At 40.3% G+C, this 18005-nt stretch overlaps 1 protein-coding gene across 1 annotated transcript in view; it reads left to right on the top strand.

Annotated features, from left to right (window-relative positions):
* The window catches only part of LOC137993587 (protein fantom-like), a 71276-nt gene that overhangs the window by 23298 nt on the left and 29973 nt on the right, over positions 1-18005 (top strand). Inside the window, exons 15-34 of the mRNA XM_068839533.1 lie at positions 1335-1408; positions 2099-2153; positions 2246-2330; positions 3442-3548; positions 3659-3709; positions 4260-4326; positions 4417-4535; positions 5038-5139; positions 5839-5904; positions 6001-6078; positions 6987-7102; positions 8350-8419; positions 8754-8883; positions 10149-10243; positions 10359-10506; positions 11807-11961; positions 12849-12974; positions 13896-13988; positions 15882-16123; positions 16699-16909. Coding sequence (XP_068695634.1) covers positions 1335-1408; positions 2099-2153; positions 2246-2330; positions 3442-3548; positions 3659-3709; positions 4260-4326; positions 4417-4535; positions 5038-5139; positions 5839-5904; positions 6001-6078; positions 6987-7102; positions 8350-8419; positions 8754-8883; positions 10149-10243; positions 10359-10506; positions 11807-11961; positions 12849-12974; positions 13896-13988; positions 15882-16123; positions 16699-16909 — 2190 coding nt within the window. The remainder of the gene's footprint in view (positions 1-1334; positions 1409-2098; positions 2154-2245; positions 2331-3441; positions 3549-3658; positions 3710-4259; positions 4327-4416; positions 4536-5037; positions 5140-5838; positions 5905-6000; positions 6079-6986; positions 7103-8349; positions 8420-8753; positions 8884-10148; positions 10244-10358; positions 10507-11806; positions 11962-12848; positions 12975-13895; positions 13989-15881; positions 16124-16698; positions 16910-18005) is intronic.

Genomic DNA, 18005 nt, shown 5'->3' with positions numbered 1-18005 from the left:
AACCGTTTTGAATTGGATGCTTAGACTTAATGCTGCCAGAAACCCATAAGGGTTGAAACGTGTAACGCGCGTTCACAGCTTCCGAATATTCAGTGCAAACTGATTGGTTGAATTTTTCAGTGCTAAGTACCATATTTGGAAACCCCTCGCTCTTGTTGTTCCAAATATGGTTCTTAACAAATTGAATATTCAGAAGCTTGTTTCCCAGCACACAAGGGGCCGTTACACGTTTCAACCCTTATGGGTTTCTGATGCTGCTTATGAACGCTATTTGTAGGCAGTCTGCGGTCTGCTGTTGTCATACACCTGGGCCCGGTTCCTCGAAAGCCGATTAACTTAATCCAGGATTAGCGTAAACTTTTGTTTCACGTTTTCAACTTTTTGGTGAAAGTTTCTTTTGCTTATTTTTGTTTTTCAAGATTGACGTCTTCTTGTGTAACGTTGTGCCGAAAATCTGCGTTGAACAGCATTTGGGAGTAGAGAAATAAACTGCTTGGTTAATTTTTAATCTTAGATTAGCGTTAATCGGCTTTTTTAGCAACTGGGCCCTGAAGGGGAAGAAGAAAAAAGAAGAAGTTCGAACTTCATGATTATGTGGCGCTGAACATTGAAGGAAACGCCCCGTCATCCAAATGTGCTACTTTCTCAAATTGTAGAACTTGAAGGGGAATATGCAAAGGTTGGATTTATCACTACATACATCTCGACAGACTCAGCAAGATTAAAAGAAAACCAAACATTTTATTTGATAATTTAAAAGAAATAACACTTGTAAGAGCCTGAAAAATGGCTTCTGAACAATACATTATAAAATTCCTTTTTCCTGAGTGACGTTTCAACGTTTTGTTTTCACTTGTTTTTTTATTACTACGAATTCATTGTAAGCAAAAATAGAGCAAATAACTAAGCAAATTAAAAATCAACCATACATCAAGTATGTTTCAGTTCTCAAGTTTTATTCCTTTGAAGATTTTATTGACGGCCTGCCCTCCTAAGAGGATTCATCCATGAACAACGTTCTTCTCAAAAGCTCTGAGATAGAAAAGTAGAATGGCTTATCCTGCATAGTATTGCCTAAACCCAACCTTAATGCTAACCATTTGAAGTCAGTGCCAGACCATTGGGGATTTATAAAATAACTCATGAAAAATTTAAGCTACACTAAGTTCATCCACACACCTCCAGGACTAATTTACATACTTTCTAATAACAGTTGGATTTTCATTTATCTTTACTTCTTGCAATTTCAACCAAGGTCGAGAACATTTTAACCTAGGTTGAAAGAAGTTGACATGAAGTCAAATTTAACCTGCAACATTCTTTTTTTATTTCAGCAACTTCAGATGATAGCAGATCTCAAGGCAGAGAATGCTATTTTAAAGGAAGCAAACGAGAAACTGGTTAACAGGTGAAAGCTTGTAGTATAAAGACTCTTATGCTCTTCGGTGCATAACATTCAAGGGCACAAGCGCTTTCCATAATTAGAAAGAGTGGATGTTCTTATGCGTCTTAAATCGGTAATTGAGTTTCCGGAGTTCGATAATAAGTCCCAATTACTTGAAATTTGTCCTTGCTCCATGAGAATCCTCAGTATCAAATGAAATGTGGCTGCGTTTCTTTGTTTATTTTCTAGGGGTATTTTAGATACCCTCACCACGTCACGGAGTTCACTCATGTTTTTGAAAGCGCAAATGCCGCTGGCAGCTTTTCTTTCCTTAGCGCTGGTTTTGTGAATAGCCACCAATAAGCTGGGAAGACAGATGAAGGCTGCAAAAACTTTTCCAGCTCCGATCTTCTGAGTCTCGGGGTCTCTGGTTCCAGAAAAGAGGGGCTGCATTTGAAGGACAGATTGCGTGATGAGAAGTGTATGGCGTCATGTACACTCCGAACAAATTTACTCAAAGGCTTTTTTTATGACACCGGCTCTGTTAACATATTAGACATTGGATCGTCCTATAACCAGGACTGTCTTCATAAGCCATTATCATCAACGAATTGGTGACAAATTAAACTTGTACCACCATCCTCTAACTCTACGACGAGGAAAAGGAAAAGCGTTGTCACTTTACTGTTCTCGTATTGTTGAATTTTTCTGTAGTGCTTTTGATGCAGAAAGAGAACGTCAACATAGGGCAAAATACAGACAAATGGAGGTAAAAAAGCTTACATGATCTTCGTGATTGTGTGAAACTTCAATACGTTAGGCAGCATAAAGTGAATCTTTCTGCCATTAATATTTTCTTAGGTGGAACTGGAACAGCTCCGAGCGACATTGAAGTCGGATTTGGAAGAGAAAAATGAGATTCTTGACAAGCTGACGCATGAGAGAGGTTCGTTTTTTGATGTGTTACATTCAACGGCAAGTAATAGCCTGCAAAGGCGAGAAAAGGAGATTAAAGGAAGTGGCACTTGTTCCTCTCACTTGTGCCTTTTACCTTGGTCAAGTAACGCTCTCTTAGCTTGCGCCCTACTTGGCCTTTCCGCGTGATATGCAACGTGGTGCGCACGAGAGCGGAGCGCGAGGAAAATGAAGTGAAACAAACGGATCAGAAATACTATTCACGCGTTGCGCAAGACATACAGTACATCATAAGTATTGGAAATCGTATGTACTTGCTCTTACATTTCGTGATTTATGGCCACGATTGATGCTTTGAAAGTTCTCAAAATTGCACGAAAACATCACGAGTGACCACAAGTCACGAAGAGCGCGAGCATCTTCACACAATTTTTACTTAATACATACTCAAACAAAATTACTCAATAGCTGTGTTATTATAGCAACTTCCGTACTGATTCTAATCTCGATTGCACTTTATAACCTATTTATGCATTCGTCATTAACCAATCAGAAACACGATATTCTTTTGAGGATATTTAACAATTATTTCATGAGCGCGCGTTGGAAATGAGTTGGCTATAACCAGTCTCATATCCAACAAGCGCGAATGGAATAATTGTTTTATTAAATTCCTTTTAACTCCAAAAGTTTAGAAAGTACGAAATGCGAGCGAAAAAAGCGAGCAAATCATCCGAGCGAAATGGAAAAAACTTGATGAGAACCGATGCGATGTGGTGTAACACCTTGTGGTCAGACAGACGCAGGCTCGTCACAAAAACATTTCCTACCTTTGCGCGTACTTTTAAACGTCGGAATTTAACCCAGCTGTCCAGAAAAACTTTTTTTTTGCTTTCTTCAGAGAGAAATTTCGCTTTCCGGCGAAAAAACTTTTAGCTTAGCAACACTTAGATCAATCATTTACCATATAAGGTCAAACTAAGGTATTTATCTGATAACCGAGATTGAGTGAACCAATCAGAGCACGAGAATTGCATTATCCGAGGTTGAGAATTTAATAAAATAAGTTAAAATACCATAAGTTAGTTAATCACCATAAGGCGTGCGCGCCTCTGGAAATTCAAATTTATTTTCTCCTTTAGAATCGGCTGAAGAGCTAGAGTCAGAACTTCGTGGATTGCGGGTTCAGCATTATGCACTTAAGGAACAATACGATGACTTGAAGGAAAAAATGAAATTCTTCACGAAGGTAATTTTTGCGTGATTGCTTTCTTCCGCTTTATTTCACGGCTGTAATTTTATCCAGTGAATAGTTTCATGACTAACCGCAACGCTTGTTATTCACCACTTATTCCTCAGGAAAGTGCGGTAGACTTCCAGGAAATAGAGGAGGCTCTTGTCTTGATAAAAGTAAGTCAGTTAGGTATCTTTCATACTCATCTTGAGTTGTCATATTTCTTGCGCCATATTGTCCGATGTTGGAGTTAAAACTGGAAGCCAAGAAGCCAGTTAGCGCATCTCGAAGAAAAGAGACCGGCTGAAATTTCTCAAAAGTACCACATTTGAAATAGAGACAAATTAATCCGATATCATTGGTAGCGCAGATATGCAAGCTTGTGCTTGTGCAAGTTTATTTCTGTTTATTTCGAACGGTAAAACTCACTAATCAATCTTTGACTAAGTACAAACTTAAAAATGAAAAGTTTGATCAAGATCGAAAGTTGAAAATGGTTCAAGTCCAAAGTGAGAGATGGCTTAGTGATAAAACATGTTTTTCCAATACAGTTCGTGTTAAAACGAAAACACTTCTTAGGATCATTATCATTTCACCTGAAAACGTGGCAGGAAAAGGGAAACACTATTTCCAGGAAAGAGTATACACTGTACCAGTGTTTTATTTTGTGATAAAGCATTGCCAACGTGCATATATTAATTACATGTAGATGCATCATTTTTTCAGCACAGGAAAGAAAAGGGAAGCCAGGACTTGGATTTCTTGGAAAAGGTCGACGATGAAAGGAGCAAAGGTGATTTTAGTTGTGGGGTCTGCGAGCAATTGTGTCACTGTTTTAAGTTTGAAATAGGAGTGGAGAGGGTAATATTTTTTCGTGTTGCAGATCTTCAGAGACATGTAACAGAACTGCAGGCTTCCCATGCAGACACTATCAACGAGCTGGAGAAAACCAGGAATATGTTAATTATTCAACACAAGATCAACAAGGATTACCAAACTGAGGTTTGAGGGTTGATATAGTAGGAGAACCGCAAACTTACTGAATGGCATGTAAGCAGCCGGCTAAAAGTTGCTGCACCAAATGACTCCCGTACGGTCACGGTTTTCCTTGCCCCAATCTCTTACCGGAACTGAAATTTGGTCTCATTGGCCTTCCAGTCAAAAAACAGAGTTTTCAAGAGTTCTAATGTGGTATCAGAAAATATCGTGGACTTTTTGGCTTAAATGTGCATCCTTCAATTTCGCCTTCATTGCTCTCACGGTTTATTCAATGATTTTTCAAGAATTTCCCACCTTTTCTAAGCCTGACAAATCTATGAAGGATTTCTTTTCTTTAGTTCTCTGTGGTAAGAAGCAAGGATTTAATACTGAATATATTTTTACGCTTCCTCGGAAAGGGAAGACCCGCAATGCGATAGTTTTCTGGTTATTGAGTTATTGACTGTTTTGTTGGGAAAATAAGCGGCATGAGTAAATCCCCGCGTTTGCATTATTTCCACTCAAGGTTGAACGAGTGACTAAGAAGATGACGGAAGACAAGAAAGAATATGATCTGAAGATGCAAGAATATGCACAATTGCTGGACATCAGAGCTGACAGAATAAGAGTCAGTATAGCACATCACAAGTTTTGTCTTTTGTTAACAGTTCGATTACCCCTCTCTCACAACACCTCCCCCTTTCCCTGGAATATCCCCTTGCAGTGAGGAAGAGGAGAACGTTGAGGGAATTCTGCAATACCAATTGTAACCCCTCGCCCCCCTTCCTTCTATAATCACCTCACAGAAACGGGCTTATCGACTGAGTTGTTACTATATACACTCATTTCGGTGTCTCACTTGCCCACCGACACAGCTCCACAGCTTCTTTAGAGACTCAACCCCTTTATCTATAAATCACCTCACACGAGTTGATTATACAATTGAAACACCAAATGGCCGTCGCACAATTTCTCTATATTATTGAAGGCTTAAAATGATCACAGAATAGAAGAAAGATAAAAGAATTTTTTTTTTGCTATATTGTAATGTGACCTTAGCTATTATCCTAGAACAATCGTTTCACAAACGCTCAGTGACTTAAAGATTCTTCCGCCTCAGAATTCACTTGGCTGTTAAAAAATAGTTCTAAATATGATTGAAGAATACTAACAATACATAAAGCAACTCGTCACCCAAAAAAAATATGTGTTTCCTTGTCATGTGAGATGTAAGTGGGACCCGCCATTTTCTAGCGATATTGCAGTCGCTAATAAGTTGTCGCTCCTCTTCAGTCTACTGTATATTATCATTTTGTTATGTTTTTAGAAACTTGAGAGTCAAATGCGTGACATCGCTTATGGAACCAAGCAGTATAAAGCCGTTACCTCTGAGGTAAAGTTTCCTGGTTTCAGGTCATTTTCTTTCCATCGTTTCTTTAAGCTAATCTCGCCTTTTCTAATTTAAGTTTTGGAAATTATGTGCAAACAGGATTCTGAATTTGAAGAAATGGATAGCACAGTGGAGTTGGAAAGAGGGCAGAATATCTTTGAAATTCATATTGATAAGGTACAGTGTGTCACTGTTGATTCGGTGTGAAATTGTCCGAAATGCTTTGGCTAACGTGTGAACAGGCTCTTCGTTTGAGTTAAATAACTGTTTGGCTGGACAAATAACATGTTGACAAAATTTCGCTCTAGCCCCTAAACTCTTGACGGTTTGTCATGTAGTATCTTAAAATAACCTAACGAAGAGCCTTTTCGCAGGCGATGCCTGGACTTGAGCTTCTTCTTTCTTTAAAACCTTTTCTTTTTTCATTTCTATTGATAACCGGAGTGGAAGTACTTAATTATTGAAAAAACTTTACTTTTTTCCGAGTTCCCTGCGTGTTTTGTGATATGATTGAAACCTTGGCACTTGCATGTGTAGAATAGTCTCGTTGTCAAAACGGGAAGGAAATCAGTTTACTCTCCAATGGAGGGGGGCGAAAACCGGAACTTACTCCAAGAAAATCGTGTGCTGGCAGAATAGATTCGGATACCACAAAGTCAACCCATATATGATGCATTGCTGAGTCCGGGAATCGAACCCGCGTCTCTTTTCTCTAACCCCGCGCCGACCCTGCTTTCACACCTTTTAGACCCTTGCTATGACAACAAAATTTCGGCGTTTTTCTGTAGGGAATGGTTATCAGGAGTTCTAACACACCATCTAATAAACCTGATATAATCTCGACAAAAACAAATCAACTTAGAGACACATAACTAAGGAAGGAATAGGCGAAACATGGGAAACACCGAGCGAGCCATTTCGACCAACCTGCGTAGCAAACGTCTCCGTCCATTTTTGTTGTCTCACTCCATTCTTCTCGCGGCCAAAACATCAAAATATTTCATATTCCCTGCACGGAAATGCTTGCTTCGCTGGCTACATTTCGATCATTATTTGTTTTCTTTTTTTTTCCTTGTTTTGAGCAGGTCACTTTCTCCCAAGAATCTGTTAAAGAGTTTGGTGATGATGAACCAATAACATTTGTCACATATGAATTTTTTGAACATGAAATTCAAACAACACCTGTTGTCAAGGGAACCAGGTTGGTTTTAAACAAAATGTTAAAAAAATACTTATGAAGGGACATGAAAAGTCAAATTTCCTCTTGAGACGCTGGGTCTCACACAGCCAGACCTTATCCCGGTTTCAAATGGAGCCACTACGAGTATTGCTACTTCCTCCATGACAGGAAGCTGCTCAGTCATAGGGCCATTATTTAGTATTTTGCCAGTACCTATTTTACACCCGGGAGAAGAAAGACGGGGCCTCTGGTTCGAGGCTTAACTCAGTCACCATGCTTTTCCCGTAGACAAGAAACTTTTCTCCACGCTTCTCTCTTAACAAAAGAACACTATTACATACGCCTATCCTCTGATTTGTTGTATGTCTTTTCCACCAGCTGAACCGCGCACCGGTGGCTGTCAGTTGGCATGACAACATCGGGATGTCATGCGGGAGGTTGCGGGTTCGAACCTCGGCCGGATCAACACTTAGGATCTTACAATAGCTGAGGAGAAAGTGCTGCCATGTAATTTCATCTGCAACTGACAGTTAGACTTTCAAGTCATCTCGAATAAGGATTATAAACCGTAGGCCTTGTCTCACAAATGTCATAAGTTCCCTGTGGGACGTTAAAGAACCCACACACTATTTGAGAAGAGTAGGGGATGGAGTCCCCGGTATTGTGGCTGCCCTGTTCTCTCCAGCAGAAGTGGCCGGCTTGGCGTTGATGTCTCTAAAAAGGCTTGTGGTTTATGAGGCCACCTAAGCAGAAACAGCCATAAGTCAAAAAGAGACTTTGCCGTGTGCTGGCACATGTAAGGGGCCCTAATGCTCATAGACTAAGAGCTTCTATTGGGCTTTCCCCGGCTTCACATTATTATCGTCACTTTTGAGAACCTCTTGATGTAAACCTCCTCTATTTAGGTAGAATTAAGCAATAGAGGACGTTTTCCGTGTTTTCATAGCCAATCAAAACTCGTTCGATGTCATAGCCGTGTTCCATACTCTCATCTAAACACACCTATTGACCAATGAGAGTGCGCGTACTATCCTAATTATTTTATAATAGACGACAGCAAATAAATACTGTAAGTCAATAAATGTTAAAACTTCAAACCCTTTGTTTTGTTGTTTGGGATCTTTTTCTCATTGAATATCTGGATCATTTCGTTAGTTTCAGGCGATCAATTTCAAATTATTATGAATTTAACTCGTATGAAGACATTCGCGATTTGTGAGTTTCTCTATGGTTTTTTAATTAAATGTATACATTTTCTTTTATTTCAGACCTGTATTTAATTTTACTTCCCAGTATATCGTGAGAGTTGACGACTTCTTTCTTCATTACTTGCAAAAGGTGAGTTTTCAGTATTAGGGCGTTAACTTCGCCACAAACTGATTTTTTGTGGAGTTTTTTAATAGTTATTGTCCAACCTCCAGAACCTTTTTGCGCTTTCATACAACCTCCCTGCGCGAAAACACTTTTGTTGCGAACAGTTCTTTCAAATTTTGAAGTGACTGAATGACTGGGCCTTAATAATATAGGCGAAAAGTCAAATTTGGTTGGTCATCAAATATCAGTCTTTCGGAAGGGAAGAATGAATCCTTGTATTTAAGACTTTTGACTCATGAAAGTGTTTTGTATTTCCTCTCCCTGAATATTTCAGTGCTGTTTTTTTTTTCAATGACAGGAATCCTCGTTAGTAGAGATTCATCGCGCCTTTGGTACTGATTACAAGACAGTGGCAGCTTGTCAGCTGAGATTTCGAGACTTGCTCGAAAAGCCTCACGGGAGGGTGCACAGCACTGCCAAGCTCATAGGTGGGTGCCAAACGCTTTATGCAGATCGAATAGTTAGGAAAATACGAGCGATCTTGGTGAGTAGCTGTTTTTAATTTATGCCCACCAGTAAATAATTTCTCTTTGTTTCTCATTTTATGCGCTGTAAAAGGCACTGTACCTTACGCGGATCGTTTTTCAATCCGCAACCGTGTATGCGTATAGAGTTCTGTGGAAATGTGTAAAGCCTTAAAAGTGCTGTGTCCGTTACATTTTCTTTTTTGTGGTCTAAGGTGATTCCCTTGTTTTGCACTGTGCGCCTCATACTGCGCATAACATTTGCGACTTCGAAGATGACGGCGTTTCTCGCCGGTCATCTGAAGAAAAACAACGAAGGCCGCTTTTTCTGTTGAACAATTTTAATGCGCAATCATGATAACTATTCTTGGTTAAGGCCCCAGTCCTTTCGCGGCAAGTGATCATTTTGAAACCGAAAGTGCCCCTTTGCCGTCCATTTGTCGTCGTGTTGCAAAGAAACGAGCACGGTGACCCCCTCTTCTTAATGGTTTTATTTACTCGTAATAGGTGCACGGAATTAAGACATTTTTTTTTGGAGAAAAAAAGTTGGATTGTAGAAGTTGTAGTATATACACTCTACATATAACTGCATTTGGAAACAGACCCCGAGTGCAGGGTGATGATTACGTTACATTTCTTTGCAAGATTGCGCTATTTGAAATCACTTTACTAAAAGATTATAGCCCGGACAAACAAGGAGACTCAAGTGTTCAGTAATATTCAGGAAATGGGCTATTTCATCACGCTCTTTCCATTTCTGGCATCTATTTTATACCACGACCATGTTTTTATGATTGACAAGTCACATGACAAGGTCTTACAAAGTGCCTATTACTGCTTTGCGCTAAGCACAGTTGACTCTTAAATGAAGTTCAAAATTATTATAATTAGGATCGCGTCGCTTCTGAAAAATAGCCCACACGAGACAATGTAACTCCTCGGTGCTTGATTTAGTTGTTTCGTTTTCAGTTCTTTTTCCTTTTTTTTCTAATGAAAACGAGTTTCGCAGAACGTTTAGTGCAGTTTCTAGCGTGAAGAGTTCATTTTGGCTTAAGGAGATCTCGAAATAATTGGAATGTGTGTTTTATGTGTTCTTAGTTTTTCCGTAGCAAGTGGGTAACTGAAAATCAGTAATCTTCTCAAGGAAATATAAAAACCAGTTAGGTCTGGATTGTTTAATATTGTAAGGTGCAGACTCTTTTACGACCTTTATTTAAATTGGTATTTAGGCACTAGCCCTGAATGTCAAGGAGCGGAGTTTGCAACTCTGGAGTACTGGGTTCGACTAAGAGTTCCCATGGATCAAGCAATCAGGTTATACAGGGTGAGGAGATTTCTTGTTATCAAACGCTTAAGAAACAAGTAAGTCGAAATTTTAATTGCGAGTGTCATGCAATAATTTATTTTTGTTTCAAAGATTTCCTATGATTGTATTTCAGGAGCGAACTAAGGCGCTAGGTTACATGAACTCTGGCGCATACAAGGCCCTTGAGGATGCCGGTCACGTTCCGGAGAAACCACCCTCTGACGTCAATGAACTAGAAGTACATGTGATCAGATGCAGCGGCGTCATGCCTAGGAGACGAGGTACTTGTAGTTATACAAAAATTTGGTTTTATCAACGGAGTTGATAATGTAAATTGGCCACCGTACAGAGATTCTAAAAGCGTGCTCACGATGCAAAACTTGTCTTTTCATTGTTAACACTAGCAAGATATCGGGACCTAAGCGAGCTGTTAAGATCACTGATCGTTTCACATGTACCTCCGCAAATGTCATTTATTGCATAACCTGTACGTTATGCAATAAATTATACATTGGCGAGACAGGTAGACGACTAGGTAGTTTATATAGTAGAGTAGGAGCTACGCTATTGGTGGTAACATGGCAAACGTGAAAAATAGGAATATATTAGTTAAATGAAAAGCGTTCGTTAATACCATGAGGATTAAGGGTGCCGATTTGGAAGATGAATTTTTGTTCCAGATTCTTGCGGCTTTCCGTCGTACCTAGATGTAGGGAAAGGCCGCAGATAGCCATGTGTTTTTTGGAGTGGTTAGGGAGATCAAAATGACGAGCGACTGGCTTAGCTGCATCTTTGTCATTCTTCCCAATATCGCGAAGGTGTTCGCGGAATCGGTCACACGTAACCCATAATTCCTCGATTCGCTCTGACGAAGGGCTAACGCTCGAAACGTCAGCTTTTAGAATCTCTGTATGGTGGCCAATTTACATCATCAACTCCGTTGATAAAACCAAATTTTTGTATACTACTTCCCCACCGACGCAGCACCACAGTTTCTTTAGAAACTACCCTCTTCTTACATGTAGTTATGTTAGTTGTTCACGGTAGTGTATACCCCCTCTAGCGCTGTCTTGTCCCCCTTCTTTTTCCAGTAGTTACTTTTGGCACATTTTTTTTATTTTTGGTAAAGGCATTCGTTACCGTAAACATATGCATAACAGGATAAACAGACTGGTCATTTGCGGATTGCTGTTTGCTTATGTTTCCAAAAGGGTTTTGTGCGAAACCGTGACCATTTCAAATGAGTTTGATTAGCACTAAAATACATATTAACCCATTTTGATTTAAATTGTTTCGTATGAATACTCGTTTTGAAAAGGAGATAAACAGCAACTCGGAAATGGGTTTATATGGGCGCATACTTCAAAATAGTAGACTGGGTTCTAGTCGTTAAAAGCCAAGATAACTTTACCTGCTTCACAAATCCTTATCCAGTGAACAGAACAGTTCCATGGAAAGGTCTCTGCATTACCTGATGCAAAATTATCGGCATCTTATGTATCTAACCATGCGAGCACAGGAGTAGGAAGGCATTTCTTTCTGTACAGTAGGATCAAATTCCATTTTGTTCACCATTTGTAGGGATACAGCCCAGTCCTTACGCGGTTTATCGTTTCTTCGACTTTGCTGATCACGACACAGACATCGTTCAGAACACCAACACACCTCAGTTTAATGACGTCAAGACATTTCCTGTTCCTATGACAACTGAGCTTGACACCTACTTAAGAGCAGCGGTAAGGAACTTAATTCCTTTCAACTGTAATTTTTTTGAAATATACTTAAACCTATTTACCGCGTGTTAGTGCTTGGCATTGCTTGGTGTATTTGGCACCTTCTTCATAACGAGGTGAAAGATCTTCAAAAATTCCCTTTTATTTTTCAAGTTTCGATCCATTTCTATCCTTTCAATGCGAAGCAACAGATAGCAGTAATATTAAATGTCAGGACAGTTATATACTCTTAAGGTGAATGGAGTGAATTGGAACGTTTGCTTTTTCTATGATAAAAATACACTGTTGGCATTCTACAAAAAAACATATACTGCTATCCATTTCTATCCTTGCAACCCGAAACAACAAAAGACAGTACATGGTCTCGATGAAGTAACAGTGCATTTTTTTCTGAGTGTCCTCTAATTAGAAATTATCAGTGCAACTAATGATAGTAGCGATGCTGTAATGCACCTGTGAAAACGATGCTTTTCTATTCTTGGCAACGAGCGAAGGTAACTAAAAAAAGCCAAATCTCAAATGCAGCAATCAAACCTACGACCTCGATAACACCAGTGTCGCCTTCTCAACCATTGAGCCACAGAGTGTCTCCAGTGACAATACTCCCTTAGAATTTTTTTTTTTTTTTTTTTTTTTTTTTTTGCCGTTTCCCCCTCACCTATTATCAAACAACTAGAATAAGAAATCATTTAGCAATTTCTCAAATACTTCCAATACTTTAATTATTTGTCTTTTGGTTACTCTAAAAGTGGTTAGCCCCTCAATGTGTGCCGACCAAATTTTCTCTTTTCATTTTACGCCACGCACTCTATGACCTAACAGCGGCAACGATGTGCGCCAACGGTTTCCTTCCTTCCTTTTGTTTCCATTCTAATTGTTCATGTTCTCAGGCGCTGGAAATTTTTGTGTTTGACGATGCTGACCCCGAACCTGCGGCTTACCTTGGACTCGCTAAAGTTCCGCTTATAACTCTGGCCAATGACAAACCTATTAAGGGTACATTTGAAATGAGGAAGGTTAGTACATCTTTAAGTACACGATTTACGTAGCAACTGGCATAGATTCACAATTTTTACTTCAATTGTACAAGGCCGTGATAACTTAATCCAGTAGATAGGTTACTTACCCCAAGTACCACATATGCGATGAGTTGTGATGACTTCGTACATTTCTGGATATTATGGTTGAGAAGATTGTGGGCGTCTTCATATGTGCTCATATGTGCGAGTGAATCCTGCTATAACTGAGACGCTTCGATCTTTTCCGAGTTTCTATGAAAGATTGAAGCGACACTACTGCGTAGTAGTGCTTGTTAAAACGGAATTCTTTTTATATTTCGAAAGTGTGGAATAATCAACGTCAAGAGAAAATAAAGGGAGAAGAGATACCATCCCCCATACATGCTCTTTTCCATAGGTAATATGTCTCAAGGTATTTTTAGATCGACTCCCACGCTGTACAGATCCCAAGGGGATTAGGCAACAGCAAATCATATGGTCGGAATTTGTTCCGCGTGGATAGCCCACGCTCAGAAAACACATTCCCATCGTAGGATTGGCTGCTGCCTAATCCCCTTGGGGTCTGTACAGCGTGGGAAAAGAGCATGTGTGGGGTTGTCCTCTCTTCCCCCTTCATCTGACCAAATAAATTTAATTCTCCGTCCTTTGAGCAAGTGGGATTTTAGAAACTGTTAGGCTTAAAGTCTAATAACCGTTTTTGGGTCGTAAATGGGTTCGTTGAAATTAAAGCACTGATTACGTTTGAGAAAAAATGCTTACAATCGTTCTTTTTGGCGTTAGCCATGTAAGGTTTGCAATTTATTCAAGATTTCCCACTGCTATCCTTCTGTTTGTGCCTTATGGGTGAAGTGCATCAATTACGTAATAAGATTACTTATACTTTACACTGAAGTGATTCTCTTTGTCAAAAATCATCAGGCCTCCGGAGATGTCAATGGGACGATTGATGTTGATTTGCAGTGGAGATACACCTACCTACCAGCCAGTGCCAAGCCACGCACGGTGCCTCAGGTTTGTATATCTTGGACATTCATTAAGTCTAAATTTTTACGACCACTTTTATTTGAAAGAGCGTGTGCGTTTGTTACTTTTGCATCGTTTCCCTCCATGATTGGGTTGAAAATCTGGCATCCATTAGGTATAGTTGAACCTATTACATGCAAATGGGGCTGAGCGCTAGCCTGCAGAACAGGCGTGATTTTTTGCATAAACAGAGGCGAAAGCGAGGCGAACGCGAGGCGAGCGCGAAGCGCGAGTGGCGCGCGAGGGGAGGAGCGATTTTAGCGCTCCTCCCCTCGCGCGCCACTCGCACTTCGCGCTCGCCTCGCGTTCGCCTCGCTTTCGCCTCTGTTTACGCAAAAAAATCACGCCTGTTCTGCAGGCTAGCTGAGCGCCGGCTGCACAAACATACATACTTACAGAGGCTCGAAAGGGTTTCAATACTTAGAAGACTCTGTTTAGATGGAATAACGCTACAACACTGTATCACGTAACAGCAATGTTATGGTACCATATGAAACATCGATTATTTCCAAACAAGATGTGATCATTATTGTGATCTAATAAGTTACCTTGGTAACGGCAAAGCCCAGCAAAAACACCCTATATTTTGGATTTAGTTGCAGATATCTGAAAAACGAACTCGGTGACCTCCCTTTTGTATCGCTGAAAAGTGATTAGAAGGCCACGATGGAACTTTCGGGAAAGTTAAAAAAATTCTGTCAAGAGGATTCAGAGCTACGTATAAAAAGCACAACAATAAAGTGGCTCTGAATCAACTGGACAGAATTTTTTTAAACTTTGCAGGAAGTTTCATCATGTCCTTCTAATTACTTCTCAGAAATAAAAAAAATGGGGGTCACCGAGTTCGTTTTTGAGATATAAACAACTACATGTAAAGACAAAATAAAGGGTGTTTTTACAGGGCTTACCCGTTGCCACGGTGACATATTACGTCACAATAATGACTGTAGCTTGTTCAGCAATAATTCGTGTTTCATTTGATACCACAATATAGCGAATACATGATACAACGTTGTGGTTCCGATCCTTCCAATAAGAGCATCACTTGGAGGCGTTGAAACCGGTTCGAGCCTCCTAAATTGACCACTGCTCATGGGGGCTTTTCAGGGCGATTGAACACAATCACGACAGAACAGAACATTCAACAAGAACAGTAAAGAATCCCAACTGGCCGGAGGCAAGCTAGTTGGGTATTTACAAGTGCACCTGAGAAGTTGAACCCGGGACTACCAGGAACAAAGTCAACCAGTCGCCAGAACGTGTCTTGAATCCGGGATCCCCGGATCTCAAGGCAAGTGCCCTAACAATTGGACTACATTGCCTCCGTTTTGGCTGTGCGTTATGCGTGGCTCATTTCGTCTTGCAATTTGCCAATGTCAATACTCTTAGCGGCTGCGGATTTGCTCTCAACAATTATTAAAGTTAGTTCTTAAGCATTGCTCTTTAATAATCTTTAAATGAAGCTAAATTAAGGTGGGCAGACCCGAGGGGTCATGGTGCAGCGACATGTTGCAGCGACAAAAGGTGTTTAGTATACACTGAGGCGACGTGCATTAGGGTCGTGTAGTGGGGAAATGTAGCAGGGACAAAATCACAACATTTGCGCACGCATGAAAATGTTGCGGGTACATGTTTCAGGGATATGTTGCAACGAAATGTTCCCTCGTGTGAACTGATACTTTTATAACTGTGCAACACCAATTTGGGGGTTATTTTGTCCCCGCGACGTGTCCCATGAAGTTCAACGTGCTGAACAGCAGTTATAAAATTTGATACTATAGTCATAGATTAAAGTAGATTATACAAATGAAACTAGGCAAAGTAGTAAGATAAGCATCAAAATAGGTGAACAAATCATATATCCAGTGTTCCGGTTTCCAGAGAGTCATGAAAGTTCCTGATGATAAGGAGTTGCCGTTCAGCTCTGATAGTGAACCAGAGTCCAAACCGATCCCACAGGAGAGAGAAAAACCATCCTCGCCTTTGGGGTGGTCTACACCCAAACGTGATCAGCCAGAAGAGAAGGTGCCCAGGAGAGTCGAACCAACTGAACTGGCCCAGATAAGGCGAAAAACAGGGGACGTAATAGAGAGGAGCAAGCCCGGACAAGAGGAGACTGAAAAGTAATCCTTTAAAATTTCCTTCTCCGTAAACAAGTTCGCGTTCTATTTGGTTATGAGTCTTGGCCGGCGTTTTTCAATTTTTTTGTTTTGTTTTATCTTGCGGCAAACATTGTTACAGAAAATAGAAAGCTCATTAATAGCGAGGAAACCAAGAGAAACCTAATGGGCTTTTGGATAATCGGTGAATTCGAATGGGGTTTTTCTTTTTATGACGGGTCTTTTTTTTTTTAAATCAGAAAAAAAGAAGAGGAAAAAGTGCTAAAAAAATCTTGGGTGATCATTTGAAAGCGCAAATAATTAGTTAGTCATGTTCATCTACAGTTTTGTATGATGCTGTATATTTGGAGTCAAAAGAGAATATGAGATTACAAGGGCTCCCTGTATATCTTGTTATATGTAGTACGTCTTTGTAGATTGAGAGTCCATTGATATGACAATGCCTTAGCCATGCTGTTAGTCAAGACAAGACAATGACCAGGGCACCATATAACAAGATCCCCAAGTTCTGTGTAGGGTATTTTCTTTTTCGTGAAAAATTTGATGCTCTTTGCTTGTATTGATCGTTGATTCTTCAGACTGAAGCCAGTTGAGTCATTGGCAATAGGCAAGTCTGGAGAGGCGAAAGTCGAAAGACCCAAGCCTGCAGTGCGCACGCGTAAGATTGTCCATGAAAAACCCGTGGAAGAAATGTCTGTTGATGAAATGATTGAAGCTGTGGACGTGCAGGAGCCAGAGATCAAGAAGAGATCCGTTAGAGAAATTGTGGAGTCCTCGGAGGATGAACCGGTAAGGTGAAAGCTAGGGGTACTCGTATCTCGTGGTCTATCGGGATCACCTCTTTCCACCTCAACTGGCTCATGTTACCCCACGATTGAACAGACTGACGTATCAGTTGAAACTGAGAGTTGTCGTTACAAGACTTACACGTTGACTTACACAGGGTAGTCGGCAATTAAAGCCAGCATGCCCAAATTTAAGTAGCCTGTGAAAACTACGGGGCTTAGTTACCATGCTGTTATAATTAATTTTGTCCCAAACTAACAAACGGGTTTCCCTTTGAAAAAGTTGATCACGTAAGTAAATTCAAACCACCCTTTTTGTCAATCCAACAACACGAAAAATAAGCGCCAAGACAACAACCAACGTAAAATGATTTATCCCAATAGAGAGCTACTTAATTTGTCGTAACGGTGTAGTCGTAGTGATGATCGTGATCAACATGAATACAAGAGTACACTGTTCGTAACGTAAATCCTATTACAATGAAGCTATGAAGGGCGTGACATCATTGAAAAGAATGGAAACGACTTTGATAATCTCAAAGTATAGATTTTATGAAGCGAGACAGCACTGTCTTTTGCGCTTTTTAATGTTATCGCAGAATGGACGAGGATCTAGTTGCTGAAGAAATGAGGCGCACAACTGAAGCCGCAGCTGTTAGTGAAGATACCATGTTTGAGGAACCAGCGTCGAATGAAGGCTAGCATATTTTAAATTTCTTTTTACTGCTTTATCCGTCAGTTGAGAACGATAGAAAAGAAAGACGACGAATTTAGGATTGAGGTTCAGGCATTTTCGTATTTCAAGTAAGAGCCACCTTTAGATTGGAGTAACAGACTGACCACCACTGCTGCCCTGAGTATGGTTACGAATATCACATTCCGATGACTCCATACTTGTACTCAGTGCGGAAAACCGCTACTAGTAGTTCGCGGTAGTTTCAGACACCTTCTCGATTTTTGCGCGTAAAGATTACTTCCTCGGGTCCTAATTTTTAAAAAACCCACTCCTAACACTCTCGAAGACGGCCTGGGCTGTGTGATTGAAGTAAGGCTTCTAAAATTGTCGAGAAGTGCTCCTCGCTCGAGTCTGAATTACGGAA

The sequence above is a fragment of the Montipora foliosa genome, chromosome 1, assembly GCF_036669935.1.
Source record: "Montipora foliosa isolate CH-2021 chromosome 1, ASM3666993v2, whole genome shotgun sequence".
NCBI classification, from domain to species: domain Eukaryota; kingdom Metazoa; phylum Cnidaria; class Anthozoa; order Scleractinia; family Acroporidae; genus Montipora; species Montipora foliosa.
This window is presented reverse-complemented; position numbering and strand designations above follow the sequence as displayed.